Source organism: Marmota flaviventris, chromosome 2 (genome assembly GCF_047511675.1).
Source record: "Marmota flaviventris isolate mMarFla1 chromosome 2, mMarFla1.hap1, whole genome shotgun sequence".
Taxonomy (NCBI): Eukaryota; Metazoa; Chordata; class Mammalia; order Rodentia; family Sciuridae; genus Marmota; species Marmota flaviventris.
In genome coordinates, this window is record NC_092499.1 from 14,532,070 (window position 1) to 14,550,948 (window position 18,879).

The following is an 18,879-nucleotide window of genomic DNA, read 5'->3' on the forward strand; positions in this document are numbered from 1 at the left end:
TCCTGGGCTCTTCTCTAGGATGGATCGGAGCTGCTGACCCACAGAAAGCCAGCACAGGAGCGCAGGGCTTGTCTGAAGTAAACCATCCACACTGAGCAACACCCTGGCCTACTCCTGCATGTGGAGTGTCCCGAACTTGGCTGTAATGGCAACCCAGGGTTTATGAAATAGAAGATGAAGATAACGTTTATAAACTATCAAAATAAGACACTTTCCCTTAATACAATGGCCAGCTTTGATTTTTCAAAAAAAAAAAAAATTGTTTTTAACATTGACTTCTGCTGAGTTTGGGATCTCACTGTCCTAGCACAAAATTATAGGTTTGCACTGACTGTCCCTTCTGCACAGCTGGCCCAGCCACCTCTGCAACCTGCGGGTTCCTACATTTCAGGGAGCTCTGTGTTCCTCTAGGCCTTTGAAGCCTGGGGTTCTGGCTCTTCCAGTGGGGCACATCAGGTGAACTGGCTAATTGTGGGATGATGAGCACCCACTCGCCTTTCTGCTGAACGTAGTACATCCCAAGTCACACTTAGCATTTATTCTTGGTGAAGCCAGTGTCCTTGTTTCACCTAAGCTTGAAGCACCCAAGGGACACTTAGTCAAGGGGGGACCTACTGATAAATGTAGAATTTCTTGACTATAGTTGTAATGAATTTGGATCCCAATTCTTTCCTAGGACAAGCAGGTAGCCAAGGCCTGAGGTTTTGTGAATTTCTACCTCTTGCCCTTTGACATTCTAGGAATAAAAACTAGCCCAGCCCTGCATATTGTTGGACTCAGGATTAGGGTTACTATGTGGAAAGATCCAAACCCTGCTCATTTCATTATTTTTCCTTCCTTTTGGAATTTCCTGCTCTGGAAGCAAAGCACATTACATGAATTGGTCAACTTCTGTGTGCCGGGTGCACGTGGAGAGGGAATGTCCACTGGCCTTTGTGTGGTTAAAAAATGCGTGTGTATGTGTGTGTGTATGTGTGTGTGACTCCTGAACTGAAATCTAATTCCAGACAGCCAGACTTACAGTTGGAAGATTATTAGAACTCTCTTTGTGTTTATAGCCTTAATTTTGAATTTTTCAACTATTTTGTTTCTTGGTTTTAATTTTTGGTTTGATCTGTTGTTCCAAGGCAACTCTCCAGAAGCATACTTTCATGGTTTTCCTTCCCTTTTTTCAGTTAGTAAGTAGTTTACCAATCTACTAACCCTTCCGAGGGGCTCCAGAGTCACACCTTCCTCCACTGTGGTGTGTGTGCTGTGGTTGTCCAGTGTTGGGATGTTGGGGTGCTGTGGCCCTCTCGCTGCCGCCTGCCTGCCTGCTCTGCCACTTGGGACCAGCTCCCCTATGATGCTAGGGCACCAGCACAGCCTGGTTCAAACACTGTGAGGCAGTATTGGTCTGAGAAGGACTAGAGAGGAAGGAGTGTCTGGGAAATGGCCCAGGTTAGGGCAGGCAGTGGACAGATGGCACTTATTGAAAGTGTGGCCCTGGCCCCCATGGTGGATCTCCTGTGAGTGATAGGTAGAGAGAACCGGTTGAATCTCGACATCCTTTCCGGTGTAGCCACTATTGAAAAGCCACTGTAGAAAAGCCATCCTTGTTGTTAATTTTTCTTAAGGCAGATATCATAAAACTTAAAAGCGCATCTACCAAAAGTCAAAGGAGACTAAGCAATTCCCCCGAAGTAGGATCAGTGCTTTTAAGTCATTAGTGAGTGATCAATTCCCTAAAAGATGTTTCCTACGCCCTTTATTCTATCTGGTCAAATTTTGGGAAATGGTCTGTCTCCTGCCTAGAGATTCTTAGCTCACATGAGTACATCACAGGCTCCGCAGAATCTTGCAGTTTAAAAAAGTCGAGATTCTTGACTTTGACCTAGTCTTCCCAAGCTAATTTCATCATTTTTACATCCCACAGTGTCTGTGCTCCTTGGGTCACACTTGGGAAGCTGCAGATAAATGTTTCTGTTCATCTCAATGATCTGAGCCCCACTGATGGCAAATGTGCCCCCCACATACCCCAGAACATGACTTCCCTCTCTGAAATCCAGCCCAAGTTAGCTGTGGTGTCCCTAATAATAAAGAGGCATGTTTTGATATTGGCATCACATTAGAGTTCTTCATAAAAAGATTTCACTGCCAAATCCCCTTCCATATCGAGCTCCTAGGGATACTAAAAGTCCTTCATTTTCAGAAAGTCAGGTTGCATTAAAACCTTCAGGCAGCCCTGACCGGTGAAGGTGAAGTTTGATATATTTATGCTAAAACATTTTCAATAGAAATAGCTTCAAGTCCCTCAAAGGAAGCCAGAGTTCAAGGGCTGGTTCAGCAGTGGAGCCCCTGCAATTCATCTAATCTCTGGGCCTTAGTTTCCTCATCTGTTAAAAAATGTAAATTTAATCCTTATTTTACATGCCTTTATGGTTTGGCAGTAATGGATCCTAATTTTAAGACCCAGCCAGGTGCCTTTCTTCCTGAGACACACCTGGGCAGCTGTGGCTCCCATAGGCCTCACTGACTCCCCAGAATGAAGAAAGAAGAAAGGGCTGGGCAGGGCTCTCTCCACACTACTGTGCTCTGCTCCCAACCCGAGGACCCCAGAATGTGTGCAGAAGTTCTGCTCCTCTCCAAGAACATGCTGAAAAATCAAGGTGCCGACTTGGGTTCTGACTCAGTTTTTCATAACACTGATAATAGTGAGACTGTTGCAGTCTTTGGTAGTGAGTCCCTGGGAGAGGGGAATAAACAGATTAATGAAAGAACACACCACTAAAGTGAAATAAGATGGAGAAATGAATTTAAGATAGAAGTGGGTGATTTCTCTTCCTTTATGGCCAGCATTTTATCGTTGGGTTTGTATTTTCTAAAATTCAAGATTGTGTATCATGGCTGGCCAGGTGGCATATCTTACCTCTGCTCCTGCTTAATTAAGTAGTGTTTTGAAAATGTATGTATCTATGAAAACATTACTCTAGCAATTACCCTACCATTTTTGAGGAGTTGTGATTTTTAAAGTTCATCCCTGCTATATATGATCTTTTCAAATAGAACCTTTTCTTACTATTTAGATTAAATTAATATTAATTTTAATGTAATTCTCCTTAACTAGTTCTGTGTAAGATTGAATGGAATTATTAAGAGATTGACAATTCAATAATAAATGGCACTCAGATAGAATCAGGTGTCCAGATTTAGAATAGCACCTGGCAGACCTTCCCCAGGGCGCAGCAGAGAGAAACACTGCGAGGCTCACAGGGCAGCAGCCTCCCCAGCAGAAGAACACCTGGGCCCAGAGCTGCAGCCTCATGAATATGCAAAGGGAGGGTTTGGGTGACCAGGAAGGCTCTGCCCACAGTAGTCCTCCAGAAGGTACTGTCTCCAGCCCAGAGCCACCTCCTTGCACTTGGACAGCTGGTACCCTCTGCTTGTGTGTGAGCAGCTTCGCACCATGCTTTTTCCTGTGTGACCACCTGGCCCTGCCAACTCCTGCCAGCAGCATGCTGTGCTGGCCTTGCATGCCCACCCGTGACAACACATCCCTGCCTTGGTGGGTCCTTCCCTGAAGCTTTCCCTGGAAAGAGCTTCTCCCTCTCAGGATTAGACACACCCTGTCAGGGTTAAACTGTGGTTGATCCTCTGTTCAAGTTGTTGGGAAACTGTGATCTCGTCTTGGGGCCAGGTCTGGCTGTCCTATCTGTTTTGCACTCAGAAAAAGGGAAGTTCTGCTTGGAACCATGACCAGAGCTGCTTGTCCAAGGATCTGCAGCAGGAGGCAGCATTGACAGAGGGGTTCAGGTGGGGGCAGTCGTTGCCCAGGGAGCTCTGCAGCCCTGGTCACTCTGGCACAGAAAAGAAGCCACTATGGAAAGGAGACCTGGGACAGCACAGGGAGGAGTCACCACCCCTAGTCAGCCTTCCCAGAAAAGCAGGTCTACCGTCTAGCAAAGATGGGGATGTCCCTAGCTCCCCAAGAGAGGGAGGCCACCAAAACTTTCATGGAGAAAAAAGGAGTGGGCTGTCATGTATCTTAGTGTAGAGCACTTGCCTAGCATATATGAGGACCTGGGTTTCATCCCAGCACCACAAAATAAAAATTTTTAAAAGATCCAGAGCCAGGCACTGTGGAAAATGCCTGTAATCCCAGCAGCTCGGGAGGCTGAGGCAGGAGGATCGCAAGTTCAAAGCCAGCCTCAGCAAAAGCCAGGCACTAAGCAACTCGGTGAGACCCTGTCTCTAAATAAAATACAAAATAGAGCTGGGGATGGGGCTCAGTGGTCAAGTGCCCCTGAGTTCAATCCCTGGTACACCCCCCCCCCCCATATTTAATATGTTTAAATTAGGGAATGAAGTTAGAGTGGCTCTCCTGTCTCTTCCCAGACCTTGGCCTTCCCTCCTTCAGCCCAGATCATTCTGATTCCCGGAGCACCTGGGCAGGTGTGGAGACAGAAGGTCACGGCTGCCAGCCATCTGCAGTGTTGGGGGGGTGTGTGTCCTAGCCCTGTCTCAGAAACACTCTTCATTTCCTTTGAAAAATGAAAATTCTCAGCAGGCCAGCCAGCAGAATGCTTAGTCACCAGGGTGGCTGTTGAGTGCCCAGGGTCTTCAGACAGCCAGGCTGCTTTGTCTTCTGTAGTAGTTTTGGTGGCACGGTGTCTAAGCACTAGAAGCTGAATCCTGTATCCACAGACAATACTGAATGATTTTGAGACTGAAGGGAGACAGACAGAGATTCATCAGTACTGGGTGATTCTGCGTGGCTGATGCTGGAGTGGCACAGTTTCTTTTCAGAAAAAAGTGGGGAGGGGAGGTATTGGCTGTGGCAGCAGGAGGTAGAATGCGGGTGACGACAGAGATGGGACGCAGGGCGCCACCACGTGCTCCATCATCCTCCCATGTCTATACATGTGAGCCAGCCCTCCAGGGCTGGGAGGCGGAGGGCCACCCGGGCCCTGAACGTCCATGTGCCAGATATGTCTACCTATGTCTCTTTTGTAGGGGACTTTTTTATGTTCCACATAATGGAACAGTTGCCCATTGTTCCTGGCACTGGAACATGCAGCGAGGCCCAAGCTGGGCAGCATTCCACCCGAGATCTAGTTCATCCTCTCCATGCTGTGAGGACATGAGGGGAGAGGGCAGGCACAGGGTCCTTCAGACTGAAGCCACTTGTCTAATCCAGCAGGAAGCCAAAGGGGCAGATGGAATAGAAACATGCCAGGCAATTGGGGACCCTGCTGTGAAAACAGGGTGATCTGAATAATTTTTTCTAGCTTTTGCTTAAAATTATCAGCTCTGAGATCCCTTTGATGAACTTTGATGGTAAAGTAGGGCTCATACCCAGCTGCTGCATTTGAAGCAGACCAGAGGCGTCTGTTTCCTTTAGCGGAAAAGGCACGTTGGGAAGATTTCACTGCCAAGCAATTTGAGCCAGCTGTTGGCGTGTCCTACTTGTCGCAGGGTTTCTCAGAGAGCCTCAGCACGTGGCGGGGAGGCTTGGACAGGTTCAGAGCGTGGGCTCGCAGTGTCTGGAGATCAGTGGCCTAGGTTCCTGCCCCTCTCAACTTGGAGAAAGGTCTTTCCAACACAGTTCCTGGTACCCCCTGTAGCACGTCCACTCGGTCATCAGAGGGTACCTAGAAGAAAGCACCAGATTAGGAAGCAGAATAGTTCCTCAGATGGCACTTTGCTTTGTATCAGTGTCTGAGATGGTCCAGGCTCGGAAACCACTGGCCTGAGGAAATCCTCTAGCCTCTGCTCCAGCATCCTGTGTCCTGGACTGTTCTGGCAATTAGGTCACAGAGCTTGGGCCAGGTTTGAGGATGTACTCTTCCCTGCCTGCATTGCTGCTCAGCATAGTGGCTTCTCCAAGCCACTGTGTCCTGAGGGGAAGGGGCGCATCACTGTGGCAGAGCCCAGCAGCTGCTTTACAGCACACAGGCCCCAGGCGTGGCTGTGATGAGACCTTCTCCAATTAGTGTGGTTAATAAGACAGGAGGAGCCAGGCACCGGCCTGCTCACTCGTGGAGCCTGGTGATTTGGAAACATTTTCCAGACTTGGATTTTACATTGGATCTATGTCCTCAATTCTTCTGATTCCCTTTGCAAGCCTCAATTTGTCCATTTCCACCAGAGGTTGTACAAATGCAGGGATGCAGCTGCTTTGATAAGAAAGAAGAGTTCCTTGAAATGTGTGGGTTAGAGCCAGCATTTTTGTGGTTTACCTGCCTGAATCAAAGTCCAGGGTCTGTCCTGGCACCTCCTCAGTCCTGTGGAACAGTAAGACGCAGGTTGTCTTGGTTTTTTTTTTTTTAATCATTCCCCAAATTCTAATCCTGTGGAAGATATTTATTTATCATGTTATTGCCAGGAATAGTAGATGCTAACTATTCTATACTTTTACCATCGTCATTAGTCATCTGCTATTATTAACAAATCTCTGAACGCTTTAATATCCTGGTTCAGAATGTGAAGGCTGTGGCCTTGTGAAGTATGGGTGACAAGGAGTTGACTGAGGAGGGAAGAAGTACTTATGGAAAACCTGCCACCATTCTCTGTTTTAATGGGCTAGTTACATTGGCAGGGAGTCACTCACAGACACCTGATGTTTAATTATCTGCCACCAACACTTTCAGTCCAGGTTGGTAGAAGTGGTGACAGCGGCACTAAAAAGCCCTCGGGAACAGTGGCGGTTCTGGCCTTGATCCTGTATCAGGGAGGAAGGTGGACACAGCAGGCACACATCCAAAAGTGGGATGCTCTTCCAAATGTCGCATGATGACGTTGTCTGTTTCTGCTGCCCGTCCACTCACCCCAAGGGTGGGCCTGGCACTGTTGTTCTCTGCAGAGTCCTAAACAGAGGAGATATCCTTCCTTCTACAGCAAGACAGTGACAGTGACAGCCACAGGGAAGCAGCAAGGACGCAAGGAAGCCTCACTGCAGGGAGGAGCAAAAGATCGCAGCCACCTCCCCAGAGGAGGTGGCCTCGGAGCTGGGCTTAGAGGCTGGACTTAGAGTCAGGCCAGTTCAGTCCTGGTTTTGCCACCGCTTGGCTATGTGACTTTGGATAGTTACATAACCTCATCAAGTCTCAATTCTGTCACCTAAACAATGCAGAAAAACATTGTTCCCTGCCTCCCAGCGTTGTTGAAAGATTAAGTGCAAAGTGCTAACCACAGATCCCGAAGTGGTCTGTCCCCCACGGTTGATGACCACCAACACTGTCGAGCTCAACTCCTCATCTTCCAGACTCTATTCACAGTGGACTCGATTGCAAGGCTAAGAATTAATTAATTTAGTCACATGTAGATCTCACAAAGAGAAGGAACTTTGGCAATAGTTTTTGATTAGTTCATTTGTGGACCAAATAAATAGTTCATCCAAAAAACAAAATTAACCCCTCCAAAAGCCACAAGTCCTGGTGGCAAAGGAGTCATAGAACCTGGTAGGAATTTTATGAATTTTTCTACTGCCCATTGTGCATTATTATCTTTAAATGAATCAATAACTGAATATTATAAACCTCAGTTTCAGTTTCTAATATGGTAACTAAATATCAATAGATAAAACCCACATAAATCCCTTTAGTGTCTTTAATAATTTTCCGAATCCAAAGGGATTCTGAGGCTGAGTCCAAGACCCTGTGTTCTGGAAACAAGTTCTTAGGAGTTTTGCCCAGGTGGCCATGGGCTACAGGGAAGTCACAGCACTCCAGCTGCCAGCCTGGGTCCAGTCTCTTCCTGACCATGTGTTGGTCACAGCTGCTCCTGTCCCTGCAGACAAGCAGTTCTGGGCTTGACTGCATGTTAGAAGTATGGGGAGTAGTCACCAAATAGATGCCTGGCCTTGCCCCGAGAGTTAGTGACTCCTTTGTGTAGGCTGTCCTTGCAGCGTCATGATTTCTAACCCTCAATGACTGTGATGTGAAGTCAGTGTTGAGAACCCCTGTTCCAGACAAACTAGCATGATAATGGCAGAATACAGCAGCAGCAGCAGCAGCAGCAGCAGCAGCAGCAGCCACTTCCGGGACAATCATTTGTTTGACCCATCATTGCTACTGAAAGTCTCAGGGAAGCCATATCAAGTCATTCTTATCAAAGTTAAAATATTGTTTTGTATCAAACAAAATAAGACTAAAAATATCCATGGCAGTTTAATCATTTTGCTCTTTAGGTTGCCAAAAGATAGTTAGACATATTTATCCAAGTTCATAGCCAAACTTTGTTGGTTAGCCCATTCATGAATGCCATCAGTTAGACTCTCTCGTCTTGGCCTCAGTTGCCTTTCCTGAATGGCCACTTTCCCTCTGGCACACTTCTGAGGCCTTTCCTCCAGGTGATTATCCTCTCAGGCATCCTTGGGGCCTGTCTGCAGATTATCTGCCTGGGGAAGGTGGAATGCCTTCCCTTTAGTAGATTTGATTTACATCCACCAAACCCATCAAAGGATTTGAGTATAGTTAGAAGAATTCACACTACTGTCATGTTGCAGTCAAACCACATGGATGGCCAGTTATTACTGCAGATCCTCTTAAAGTCAATAAATGATGTGTATTCCAAATCCCAACTGAAAATATGTTTATGCCTATGATTTTGTATTATCCAGAGTAGAATAAACTTGCTTTATTTGCATAGTCAGCATTTTAAAATTTTGAGACCATGTCTCTTTATGTTGCCTACGCTTGTCTCAAACTTGTGGGTTAAAATGATCCTCCTACCTCAGCCCCCCCCCCCTCGCCAAGCTGCCGGGGCTATAGGCACATGCTACCCCCAGCTTCGTCATCAGCATTTATATTTACATATTTTCACTGTTTGGAACTTCATGATGAGCTGATAGTTACGAATAACAGTGTTGAAATGTGTACCTCTGTAAATTATAAATTAAGAATGTCACAGGTGAATATAAACATTAACAGTTTTAAATTTGAAATAAGTGCTCTCGGTTCCAAAATCATACCTCCAGGAGTGTTGGACAGGTGGGGAGCGAGCCCTGTTTATGGAGGTGGTCTCCTGTTGTCAGGTCCTCTGCAAGGCACCCTGCATTTTGCCTCACTCTCCACACTGTGCCTTTGCCTGGCACCGTGCTCGGTGGTGTCTTTCTTTCTTTTTTTTTAATAATATTTATTTATTTATTTATTTATTGGCGGACACAACATCTTTTGTTCGTGTGTGGTGCTGAGGATCGAACCCGGGCCGCGCGCATGCCAGGCGAGCGCGCTACCGCTTGAGCCACATCCCCAGCCCGTGGCTCTCATTTTGTGATGGAGAATTGATGCTTTGAGGGGTGGTGTCTTTCTTAGCCTTTCAGGACAGCAGGTTTTACAGAAGAGTTAGGCAGGTATTATGACCCCAGGTGTCTTAGCTACGAGCCGTCCTCCACAAGTCTGGGATCAGCCTTAAGAATAGATGCTGGCTTACCCTGGGACAAGAGGGTCCTTTTTCTGCAGTGTGTAGGCCATGCCATGTGATACAACTCCCAGTCCAGGGGTGTTGCCCACCTCAAAGGCCCAGCTCCACTAATGACATGGGAAGTTGTTGGACTGTCCTGAGAATGGCCGTCAGTCTATTCCAGTTGCTGCCTTGGAGGCAAGCACGGTGCTCCCTGCCCTCTCCTGTAGAGTTACCAAGTTTAGGCCCTTACAGGGTGCTTTGTAATGTCCCTCTGTAGCCCTTCATTCACGCCATTTGTTAACACTGTATCACTGCTGTGTGTCTAGCTGTTTCCCTTCCTGCTCCCAACACTCACCGTGCCGTGCTAAGCTCCTGGAGGGAGCCCTTGGCCTAGCATGCGCTCTGCGTGTTGACTGTAGGATCAGTCAAAGCAAAAGGAGGAGACTGAGGTTCCAAGCCATAACGGTCCTGATTTCTTTATGGGCAGAAACTCAGAAACATCCTGGAAGGGCTGTGTGAACGTTGTGCACTGTGTCTGTGTCTGGGAGGGGGTCGTCTGCCTGGTGTGTGGCGGTTGATCTGCCTTTTCGCTCCTGATACAGTATTCTCGAAACCTCTCATAGGCTCTGTCCACGCCACGTCGGTAGCAGCCTCGAGAGTGGAGCAGGCACTGTCAGAAGTGGCCTCATCTCTGCAGAGCAGTGCCCCCAAGCAGGGCCCACTACATCCCTGGATGACGTTGGCACAGATCTGGCTCCACGCAGGTATAGCTCTGTTCCTTTCTTCCCTGAGGGCTCCTACACACGCCCACCACCCACAACCCACTCCTGGGCCAGAGGCTGCAGGGTCCTGCCAGCGCTCAGCTGTAGCACTAGGACCCCTCATGAGGAGAAATCAGAGCCTCTGCGGTCAAGCCCCAAACTGCTCCTTCTGTTCCAGGGCATGAGTTACTCTCTCCCTGTCCCACCATGCTCACAGCTGACCCTGAGCCTCGCCTAGAGTGGCAGCCACCAGGAGAGGTTTTCTGAATGGGACTCAAGATTCCTGGGGGGTCCGCCGTGTGGGGTGCAGGGTTTGTGCTGAAGATGGACCAAAGCTATACCCTGCACTGTCTTTGTGGGTGACTTGGAATCTCAGCTGTGCTCCTTATTGGCTGAGTAGACTTGAGTTCTGTCTTGACCTCTGCCTCATCTACAGGGTGGGGTTAGAGTAGTACATGATGAGCAACGTGCATGACACGTCCCAGCAGCCAAGGAATCTCCAGGAGAGAAACAGGGGCTGTTAGTTTCACAGATGTCTTTATCAAAGCCAGGGCAGGGGCAGTGTTCCTACTCCCCTCTGATGGCACCATGGATGACCCACAGAGAGGGAGGCAGTAGCAGTAGCCACTGGTCTGGAAGCTGGCCTGGAAGCCAGTTTGGTCACCTGCCCTAGCTCCATGTGGCAGCCAGCTGGCTCAGGGTTCTTCTGTGCACCCAGAAATCTCAGAAGTAAGTCTAACACACGGGCACTTTGGCAATGAGAATACCACCACACAGGGCTCCCCAGGAAATGATGGCCATTGATTTACTTGCATATTTTTACCTGTACATAAAAGTTTTATCACTTGATCTGCATGACCCTGATGAGGACTTCTGAGGCTTCACCTACAGGGTGGCACCAAAGGTAGCCAAGAGGGCGGGTGTTGCCCTCCAGTTGCGCATCTGTTTACTGCTTTTTTGTCAGGGCTGATTGCACCGTGTTCAGCCTTGTGTGTCACCTTGGTGGAGCTGTGTGTGCCGGCGTGGCTGGATTTACCTGGCCTTGGCAGTCTCGGAGCCCAGCAGTCAGCATTCTGTGATGGCATCTTTAATTGAGCCATAACAAATGCCGTAAATTAGCAAATTATATTCCTCTGAGCAGAATGCAAGAGAGGCTGATTCATGAGTGTCTGATTGTTCTTGTCCCAGCATTGGGCCTTTTGCCCAGAGAGATGGCAGCAGGCTGCCTCTGAGGGCAAGGCACAGCAGGGATGCACACCTCCTTCCAGGTCTGACAGAAGAGCCAGGCCCAGATGAGGATTCTGGTGCCATCCTGTCCAGTCCCCTCTACAAGCAGAGACCATGGAGAAGAGAACAAGGAACTTGGTCTAGTGCCCAGGTCAGGGGAACCTGGGTGAGCCTCAAGGCTGTCTTTTAAATAGGGCTTGAAATGGAGCTTTTGGAGGGCCGAAGTCTAGAGCCCAGAGGCTGCTTCTCTTGCTTGTTTCCATGACAGGGAGCTTTGCATGGTATTTGCTGCCCCTCACTCGGTCACCCAGGACTTTCCTCTCTGTGTGTCCTGCCATGATGCTGGGAGGAGGTACTACAGCTGCTTATGACAACACTGAAGAACTTGGTGACTAAGACTATAGTTTGGAACTATCCTTAAATTTTTATATAATTCCGTAATCTCCGTTTATCATTGCTGTGGCCTATAGGACAGAATAAAGGTCTCATTACTAGTTAATGAGCATGTTTTTAATGTTCTACAGGCTGGCATTGAACTACAAAAAGTACTTGCCATGCTTTCCTTATAGATCCGTGCATATTGTACACATGGAGTGAGCGCTGAGTACAGAATGAATGAATGGAACCAATTAGGGTCTTAGGATCTGCGCTGTATTGACTCTTCAAAGAGAAGAATTATATTATATGTCCATATAGTCTTCAAAGAGGCAAATTCAGGAAAAAACAGTTTCCGCTGAACTCAGGATGTACCACATGCAGTTTGAGCTCCACTGCTCTGAAAGGCAAAATAAAGATGTCCTCAATTGTTGACAGTTAATCAAAACCAGGTAACATCTGCTTCCCGTGTCCATCATCAGCTCCAGTGATACTTCCAGATTTCATAAATTTTGCATGCTTTCCAGAAATGAAATCAAGTCCCAACACCTGGGGCCTTGGTGCTCCTTGGTAGGTGTGGGCCTTTTCTCTCTTGGTTGTTTTTTTGGTGAACTGAGGGTAGAGGGGAGCTGACGATGGGAGCTCTTGCTGGAGCTGGGGATTTGGGCAGGCTGGGGATTGAATCCAGGCTGTGCACGCTAGACAAATGCTCTACTACTGAGCTGCATCCCCAGCCCTTTTTATTTATTTATTTATTTTTATTTTGAGACAGAGACTGACTAAGTTGCCCAGGATGGCCTAGAACTTACAACCCCACCTGCCTCAGCCTCCCATGTAGCTGGAATTAGAGGTGTGCACCTCCATACTGGGCTTGTGGCCCTAGATTTGATCTTGCAGGAAGGTGACTCTGAGATGATGCACACTGTATCAGAGGGTTTCTGGGACACTTACATGTGCATCTGATGGCAAGTGATCACAAGCAGGACACCAGAGCCTCTCACCACTCTGTGAGGGAACAGGCCAAAGACCCAGCCTATAATACAAACCCAGGAAACAGGGGATGCTTGTCCATGAACCGTCCCTCCCTTCCCTCAGCACCTTCTCTTCTGTCCTGGCCTTCAACTCTGCAGGACTCCTGGTCGCTGAGTTGGCCTGGGCTCTTCAGGTTTGTTCCTTGGTTTGTTCTGGACCTGTTTCCATGGTTTATCTATCTGAATTGTTCTTAAATAGCACACTCACGTGGTACATGATCAAAAAGTAGGAAGGATGTAAAGTGAAAGGCTCCTCTTATCCCTCAGCCCCAGTTACCTGTCACAGGTGGGTGGGAGTTCTGTGCACCTTCCAAAGACCTTGCCCACCCTGCACAGCGTCCACGCTGCCCTCTTAACAGGGTGTCCGGGAGACCATTACATCAGCATGGACGAGACTAGCTGTATTTTTTACAGCTGCATAGTGTAAATCAACGCTGTGGAAATCCTCTAACCAGTGCTCTGATGAAGGTTTGGACCATTTTTAGTACTTTGCCATTACAGACAATGTTTCAACCAATATCCTTACATATATTGTTCTGTATTTCTAAGATAAACTCCAAAAAATTGCACTGCTGGGTCAAAGGCCACACCTTAATCTTGACAAAGTTTGTCACGTTGCCTCCCGAGGAGTCGTATCACGCCCATTCCAGTCAACAGCGTGTGCTGTCGCTTTCTCCCGTCTGTGCCAACACCATAGAATCTCAGAATCCTAGGTCTTTGCCAGCCTAGTACATGAAAAAAATGGTGTTTCCATTGACTGCTCAGTCTTCCTAGACACTGGGCTTTTCTTTTTTACTCATAAGTATTTATTGTATGTTTTACGTCTGTGGTAGGTGCTCATATTTTTTTGTCTTTTTTTTTTTTTTTTTTGCCCTGACCACATTTATCGATCTTTTCCTATGGCATCTGGTCTTCCCATGATATTTAGAAAGCAACTACCCATTCTGTCTCTGAAAGTTCCATTCATATATATAATCTCTTATACAGAAGGTCAGAGAGAGGGTCTTCCCTGTACTCTGCAGCAGGCAGACCCAGGTAGACAGATGGGAGCGTCCATGCAGTGTCCTTGGGGCAGAAGTCAGGAGAGCTGGAGCAGACATGGGGTCAGAACCATGCTCCTTCCTTCTGCGGGCTGCAAGCCTCACTGGTGGGTATCAGAAGCTCATGCAGTCATGGTAATTCCAAGTTGGACCAGATACTTTCCATGCCACACAGCTTCCCGGTCCCCATCTTTCAAGTCCCATGTTGGGTTGGCAGCTAAAAATGACTTGGCGGTAGGTGGTTAATTTTTACTTGTTACTGACTAATAATTATAGCTTTCACTTTGGCACCTCTCACAGCCGAAACCAGTGGCTATTCTTAGATGTGCAATTTCAGATTTTCTGATTTCTGCTGGAAATCTAAAGCTCTGATACTCACAAGTTCCTTGGCTCTGGTGTGACCTGTGGCCTTCATCCTGCCCACTCTCAGGTGCCAGGAGATTGCCTGGACAATGTCAAGTGGTGGTACATCCTCCATGATGAGACCAGGATGGCTCCCAGACCCACCATATGTGCACATATGGGTACAGGGAACACCTATGAGGGAGACCCTGAAGTCCCCGGGGCCAGGCCTGGCAGGCCTGGTGCTGGTCTAGATGGGTCAGCTCTGCCCCACCCACCCCTCCTTCCTTGGGGCTTGGCTAATGGTCTACAGTTTGCGGTGCATTACCAAGCACAGTGCCTGTTCGGGTGTTATTCCGAGGCTTTTCGGTGGCTTAGATTGTTTGGTCCTCATCACAGCCTGGCATGGGATGGTACACTGTGCACTCCACTCACCCCACATGAAGAAGCTGAGACCCAGCCATCAAGTCACCTGTCTGAGGTTGCATGGTTCACATGTTGGGAAGCCTGCATTCCAAGGCCACCAGTGTGGCCCAGAACCCTCACCGTAGCCCTCACTAGGCCCTTGTTTGTTCAACTCAGTACTCTGAGCGTCTCTATGTGCTGTGCTCTGCAAGTCAGTGGTCATGCAGACAGGCGCAGTCCCTGCCTTCCTGGAGTTCACAGATGGGGACAAATCAGCTGCCGAAGCACCCAATCCCCAAGTTACCAAGTGCCAGGAAGCAGCAGTCCAGGTTGCTCTGACCTCCTGGAGAAAAGGCCTCGCCCCAGTAAGACAGAGGAGGCTGTACACTTTCCAACAGCACTGACCAGGGGAGGCCCAGGAGGGAGGATGGAGGCCCGGGCAGCCCTTGGGAAGGCCTGGAGGCAGCACGAGCTCTGAGAAATAAAGGGCCCTGGGATGGAAGGGGCCCAAGGGAGGCAGCAAGGCAAGGGTCTGATGGGCTGTGCCCCCAGGAGCCATGTCAAGACCTTTGAACCCAATTCTAAAAGCACTGACAAGCTCGTGGAGGACTTGAAGCAGGAGGAGAGTGGGGAGCACTGGTCCCAGGTGGTTGCCGTGGGTGGGAGCCGGGTCTGCCCGCGACACACGTTCAGGGTGAGCCCATGGGGCCGGCTGGTGGATAAGATGAGGGGTGACAGAGAAGGAGGAATCCCCAGCCCTGGGTTTCAGTGGGTGGTGGTGGAAAGTGCCGTCTCCCGCAGTGGGCAGCTGGGGGAAGACCTGATGTCCCAGGGTGGCAGGGAGTGGGGGGATTCTGGAGTCCTGTCCATGCCCAAGGCCATGCAAGTGACAGTGCCAGGGAGGCGGCTGTGTGTTTGCCTCACATTTCAGATTCAGGCTGGAAACACGCATTTGGGAGTTTGGATTTAAAGCCAACAGATGCGACCGAAGGCCTCAGAAGAGAATGAAGGTGGAGAAGGGAGAGGACCCGGCTGCAGGAGCACGAGGAGGGCAGCCAGCCCCAGGCAAGGGGTGAGGAATGGACACTCACGGCACCCTCTTCTGGGGAGACCTCGGGCCTCATCTGATCTGTGGATGCCCAGGCCAGGCTTTCCGAGCAGCATGCACTCACAGTGAATGCTGTGGCCTTGTAGTATTCTGGGACCAGCTGTGTGTCCCAGCAGAGAAGACCGTGTGCTGTGGTGACACCAGGAATGTTGGAAAGCCTCAGTAAACCTTCCTTCTTCTTCCCTAGTCCTTGACTGACGCTGGAAATCCCTCCACCAGAGCGTCTTTCCTAAAGTCAGAGACTTTGTGCCCTCACATTGTGTTTCCTCCTGGAGAGGCAGGGACTGTCTTAAAGGAGCCCTGGGAACATGGACCAGCTGGGCCTGGATCCCCAGGTGTCCTGACTCAGCATAACAGCTTCAGGGTTCCTTAGTAACCACCTGCAGACTCCAGGAGGGGTGAGGCTTGCCCTGGCGCGGTCCCCACCGCTGTCCCCACCATCTCCCACTCTGGGCTTCCGGCTCCCAGCACCTTGTTAGATGCTGACCACTGTTCTAGGGAACAGGCCTAGGAAACCGACTGCCTTGCCGAGGGTCGCACACGTCTCCCAGCAGCAAGCACCAAATACTCCAGGGACTCGAGACACTGTGCGTGGCAGGGAACCCTAGAGCCTGGGACCCCAGTGGTGCCTCAGAAGCAAGATGTGGGGACAAATCAAGGGGGAAGCCAAGCCACCAGCTCTTCGGGGTCCTTTTGTGTGGTGGCCTAAGAGCTCTTTGGAGAAAAGAGGCGCCGTTGGTGAAGAGAGTTCCTAAACCACTGCAGGACCTGTGCCCACTTGAGCTCACATGGGATTCGGAGCAACCCAGGCTGGGCATTCATTGCTTCATCCGCCTCTAGCCTTGTTGACTTCGTAGGTCCCCCCAGCCACTTCTTTGGCACTGGAAAGAAGTCAGATGTGGCCCTATTCTCTGTCCTCTTTCCTCCTCATGGGAAGCAATAGCATCAGGCCTGAGGCCTATGAAAAAATGGGATAAATAAGAGATTGGTGTCATATGGGGTTCTCAGAGGACCCTCAGGGAACAGGACTTACATGTGTTTTGTCACATGGGTGTTGAAGGCTCCTCCCACTTGATTCTTATGAAAACTCTGGAAGCCCTCAGTCCCTGCTCCCAGGCTGGCCAACAATCTGCGCCTCACCAACCTGCCAGGCCCGGGATCCTCGAAGTGTGTGAACATACCCACAGGGAAGCAGGTCGGGAGCCCAGTGTACAGTGAGAAGAACACTCCACGCCGCTCTCCAGGCCTTCGGGTAACCCAAAACCACACTGTCACAGCCACCTGGCCTGGCGAACACTTGGAGAGAGTCTGCTCCAGAAAGACATCAGTCAGCCTGGTGGCGTCATTAAGGGCATTCATCTCCCAGAATGCACAGGGCTCTGCCTGAATCCCCCTTGTCGCCTTCGAGTGTGGTGTGGCACCTGTTGAGTCTCCCAGAAAAATGAGGTAGGCACAGCCAGGGCACTGCCACCTCAGTGCTCAGGACTTTGTACCTAAACTGCCTCAGTCTCTGGGACTGTCCTCTACAAGATCCTGGGCTAATCCGTCACCTCTCTGTGCTGTTGTTAAAAGGGGCCGGCAGATGGAGGGCACAGTGCCAGGGTGATGCCCATTCTGTCCAGGCCTTCCCTTGGCCTGGGGAGACTGTCGGTGGCGTGAGTAGGATCACCAGTGCAGTGGGAGTTCTTGAGGAGAGGGACTGGCTGGGTGACAAAGGTGAAACCGGGGGATTTAGAAGGATAGGGCTGTAGCAGAGCCTGCCCTGGGGGGTCTGCAGTCCACTGTATACACCAGACTCTCTGAAAATGCTGGCGAGGACACAGCGGGGCAGAGAGCTACAGGGGCAGGAGGGGCAGAATAGATGGCTTCCAGGGATGGAGGCCACTGAGCTGGGCTTTGAAGGAGCCTGGGGTTGACCTCACAGGGGCAGAGGCCACAGCAGACAAAAGCACAGAGGCAGGCAGACCTGCTCTCGTATGGAACAGCACTTGCCGGGCCAGAGCCTGGTGGTGCATGGAAGAGGCCGGAAGTTCACAGGGTCAGAAGGCGTGGGCCGGTCACTGCCAGGCACAGGAGTCTGGAGGTTATTTTGGGCCAGAGGAGACTGTTGAAGGCCAAGAGCCCAGGCCCACGCCTGACTGCCCAGGGTCCGGGACTGCCTTTGCCTGACCTGCCCTGGGACCTTGGGCAAGCGCACAGTCTCTCTATACCTGTTTCCTCATCCATGCAATGGGGACAAATGGCAGTGCCTTCTGGGTCACCGTGCAGATGCAGTGAGGAGTGGGCAGGCCCCTGAGCCTGCAAGTTTCAGGAGCACCAGCTGCTGTCAGTCACTGTCATTCTCTCTCACCCTGCCAAGCTCTGGGCTCCTCTGTCTGGTCCCTGGGGTCACAGTCATTGTCAGCACAGACACGTCCTGCCCTTGTGTAGCTCACAGCTTACCCTCTAGGGACACACAGGAAGTAGGATTGAGCAGGGAAAGGAAGTGGGGTGCCATGTGGCTGAGGCAGAGTAGGTGGCTGTCGGTGGCTGGAGACCTGGAAGGAGATGCTGAAGGGGAGCAGAAGCTCAAGGCCTCGGCAAGGGGGATCTGAGCAGGCTCTGCCTCTGGAGGTTGGTGGACAGTGTCTGTGGAGGACAGGCTGGCCCTGAGGCAGAAGTGACCAGGAGGCCCTGTAGCAGTGGAAGAAGTTCCCGTGCAACTCTGTGAGGACTTGAGGAAAGGGGCAGAGCATTCCCGTTTTTTCTCGCCCTGTTTTTTGAGCACTTGTGTGTTGTACACTCCACGTTGACAGCCTGGAAGGGCAGGAGGGGACATCAATCAGGGTGAGGCCTAGCGTCCTTCGCTGCCCTGCAGGCAGGAAAAGGGTCACATTGCTCAGTGCAGAGCAGAGTGGCCACGGAGGAGGTCTCTGGCAGGAGACCTGACAGATGTGGCCCTAGTGGCCCTGGAGAGACAAGAGGACTCCAGCGTTCCCAAAGCCTCAGGCCCGGCCTGGGGAAAGACGGTGGTGCTGTGCTCAGACAGGGCTTGGGAGAAGAGCCCAAGGGGCAGATGCAGTGTTCCCACATGGACACCTGCGTGGCACACCTGTGTGGCAAGACAGAGATGGCACTGGCACGTGTGGTGTGCTCTTTGGGGAAGCCAGGGCGGCAGAGGTGAGAGGACCGAGGCCTGGGCTTGGCAGAGAGATTCTTCCTCACTT

At 50.2% G+C, this 18,879-nt stretch overlaps 1 protein-coding gene across 6 annotated transcripts in view; it reads left to right on the forward strand.

The window, feature by feature from the left end:
• The window catches only part of Ttc7b (tetratricopeptide repeat domain 7B), a 235,446-nt gene that overhangs the window by 187,706 nt on the left and 28,861 nt on the right, over window positions 1–18,879 (forward strand). For 5 of the 6 annotated variants that reach the window (XM_071607605.1, XM_071607604.1, XM_071607606.1 and 2 more), the window contains 2 exons: window positions 1,128–1,178; window positions 10,008–10,148. In XM_071607605.1, the coding sequence (XP_071463706.1) occupies window positions 1,128–1,178; window positions 10,008–10,148 (192 nt within the window). The remainder of the gene's footprint in view (window positions 1–1,127; window positions 1,179–10,007; window positions 10,149–18,879) is intronic. The other variant, XM_071607607.1, reaches the window with a different exon arrangement.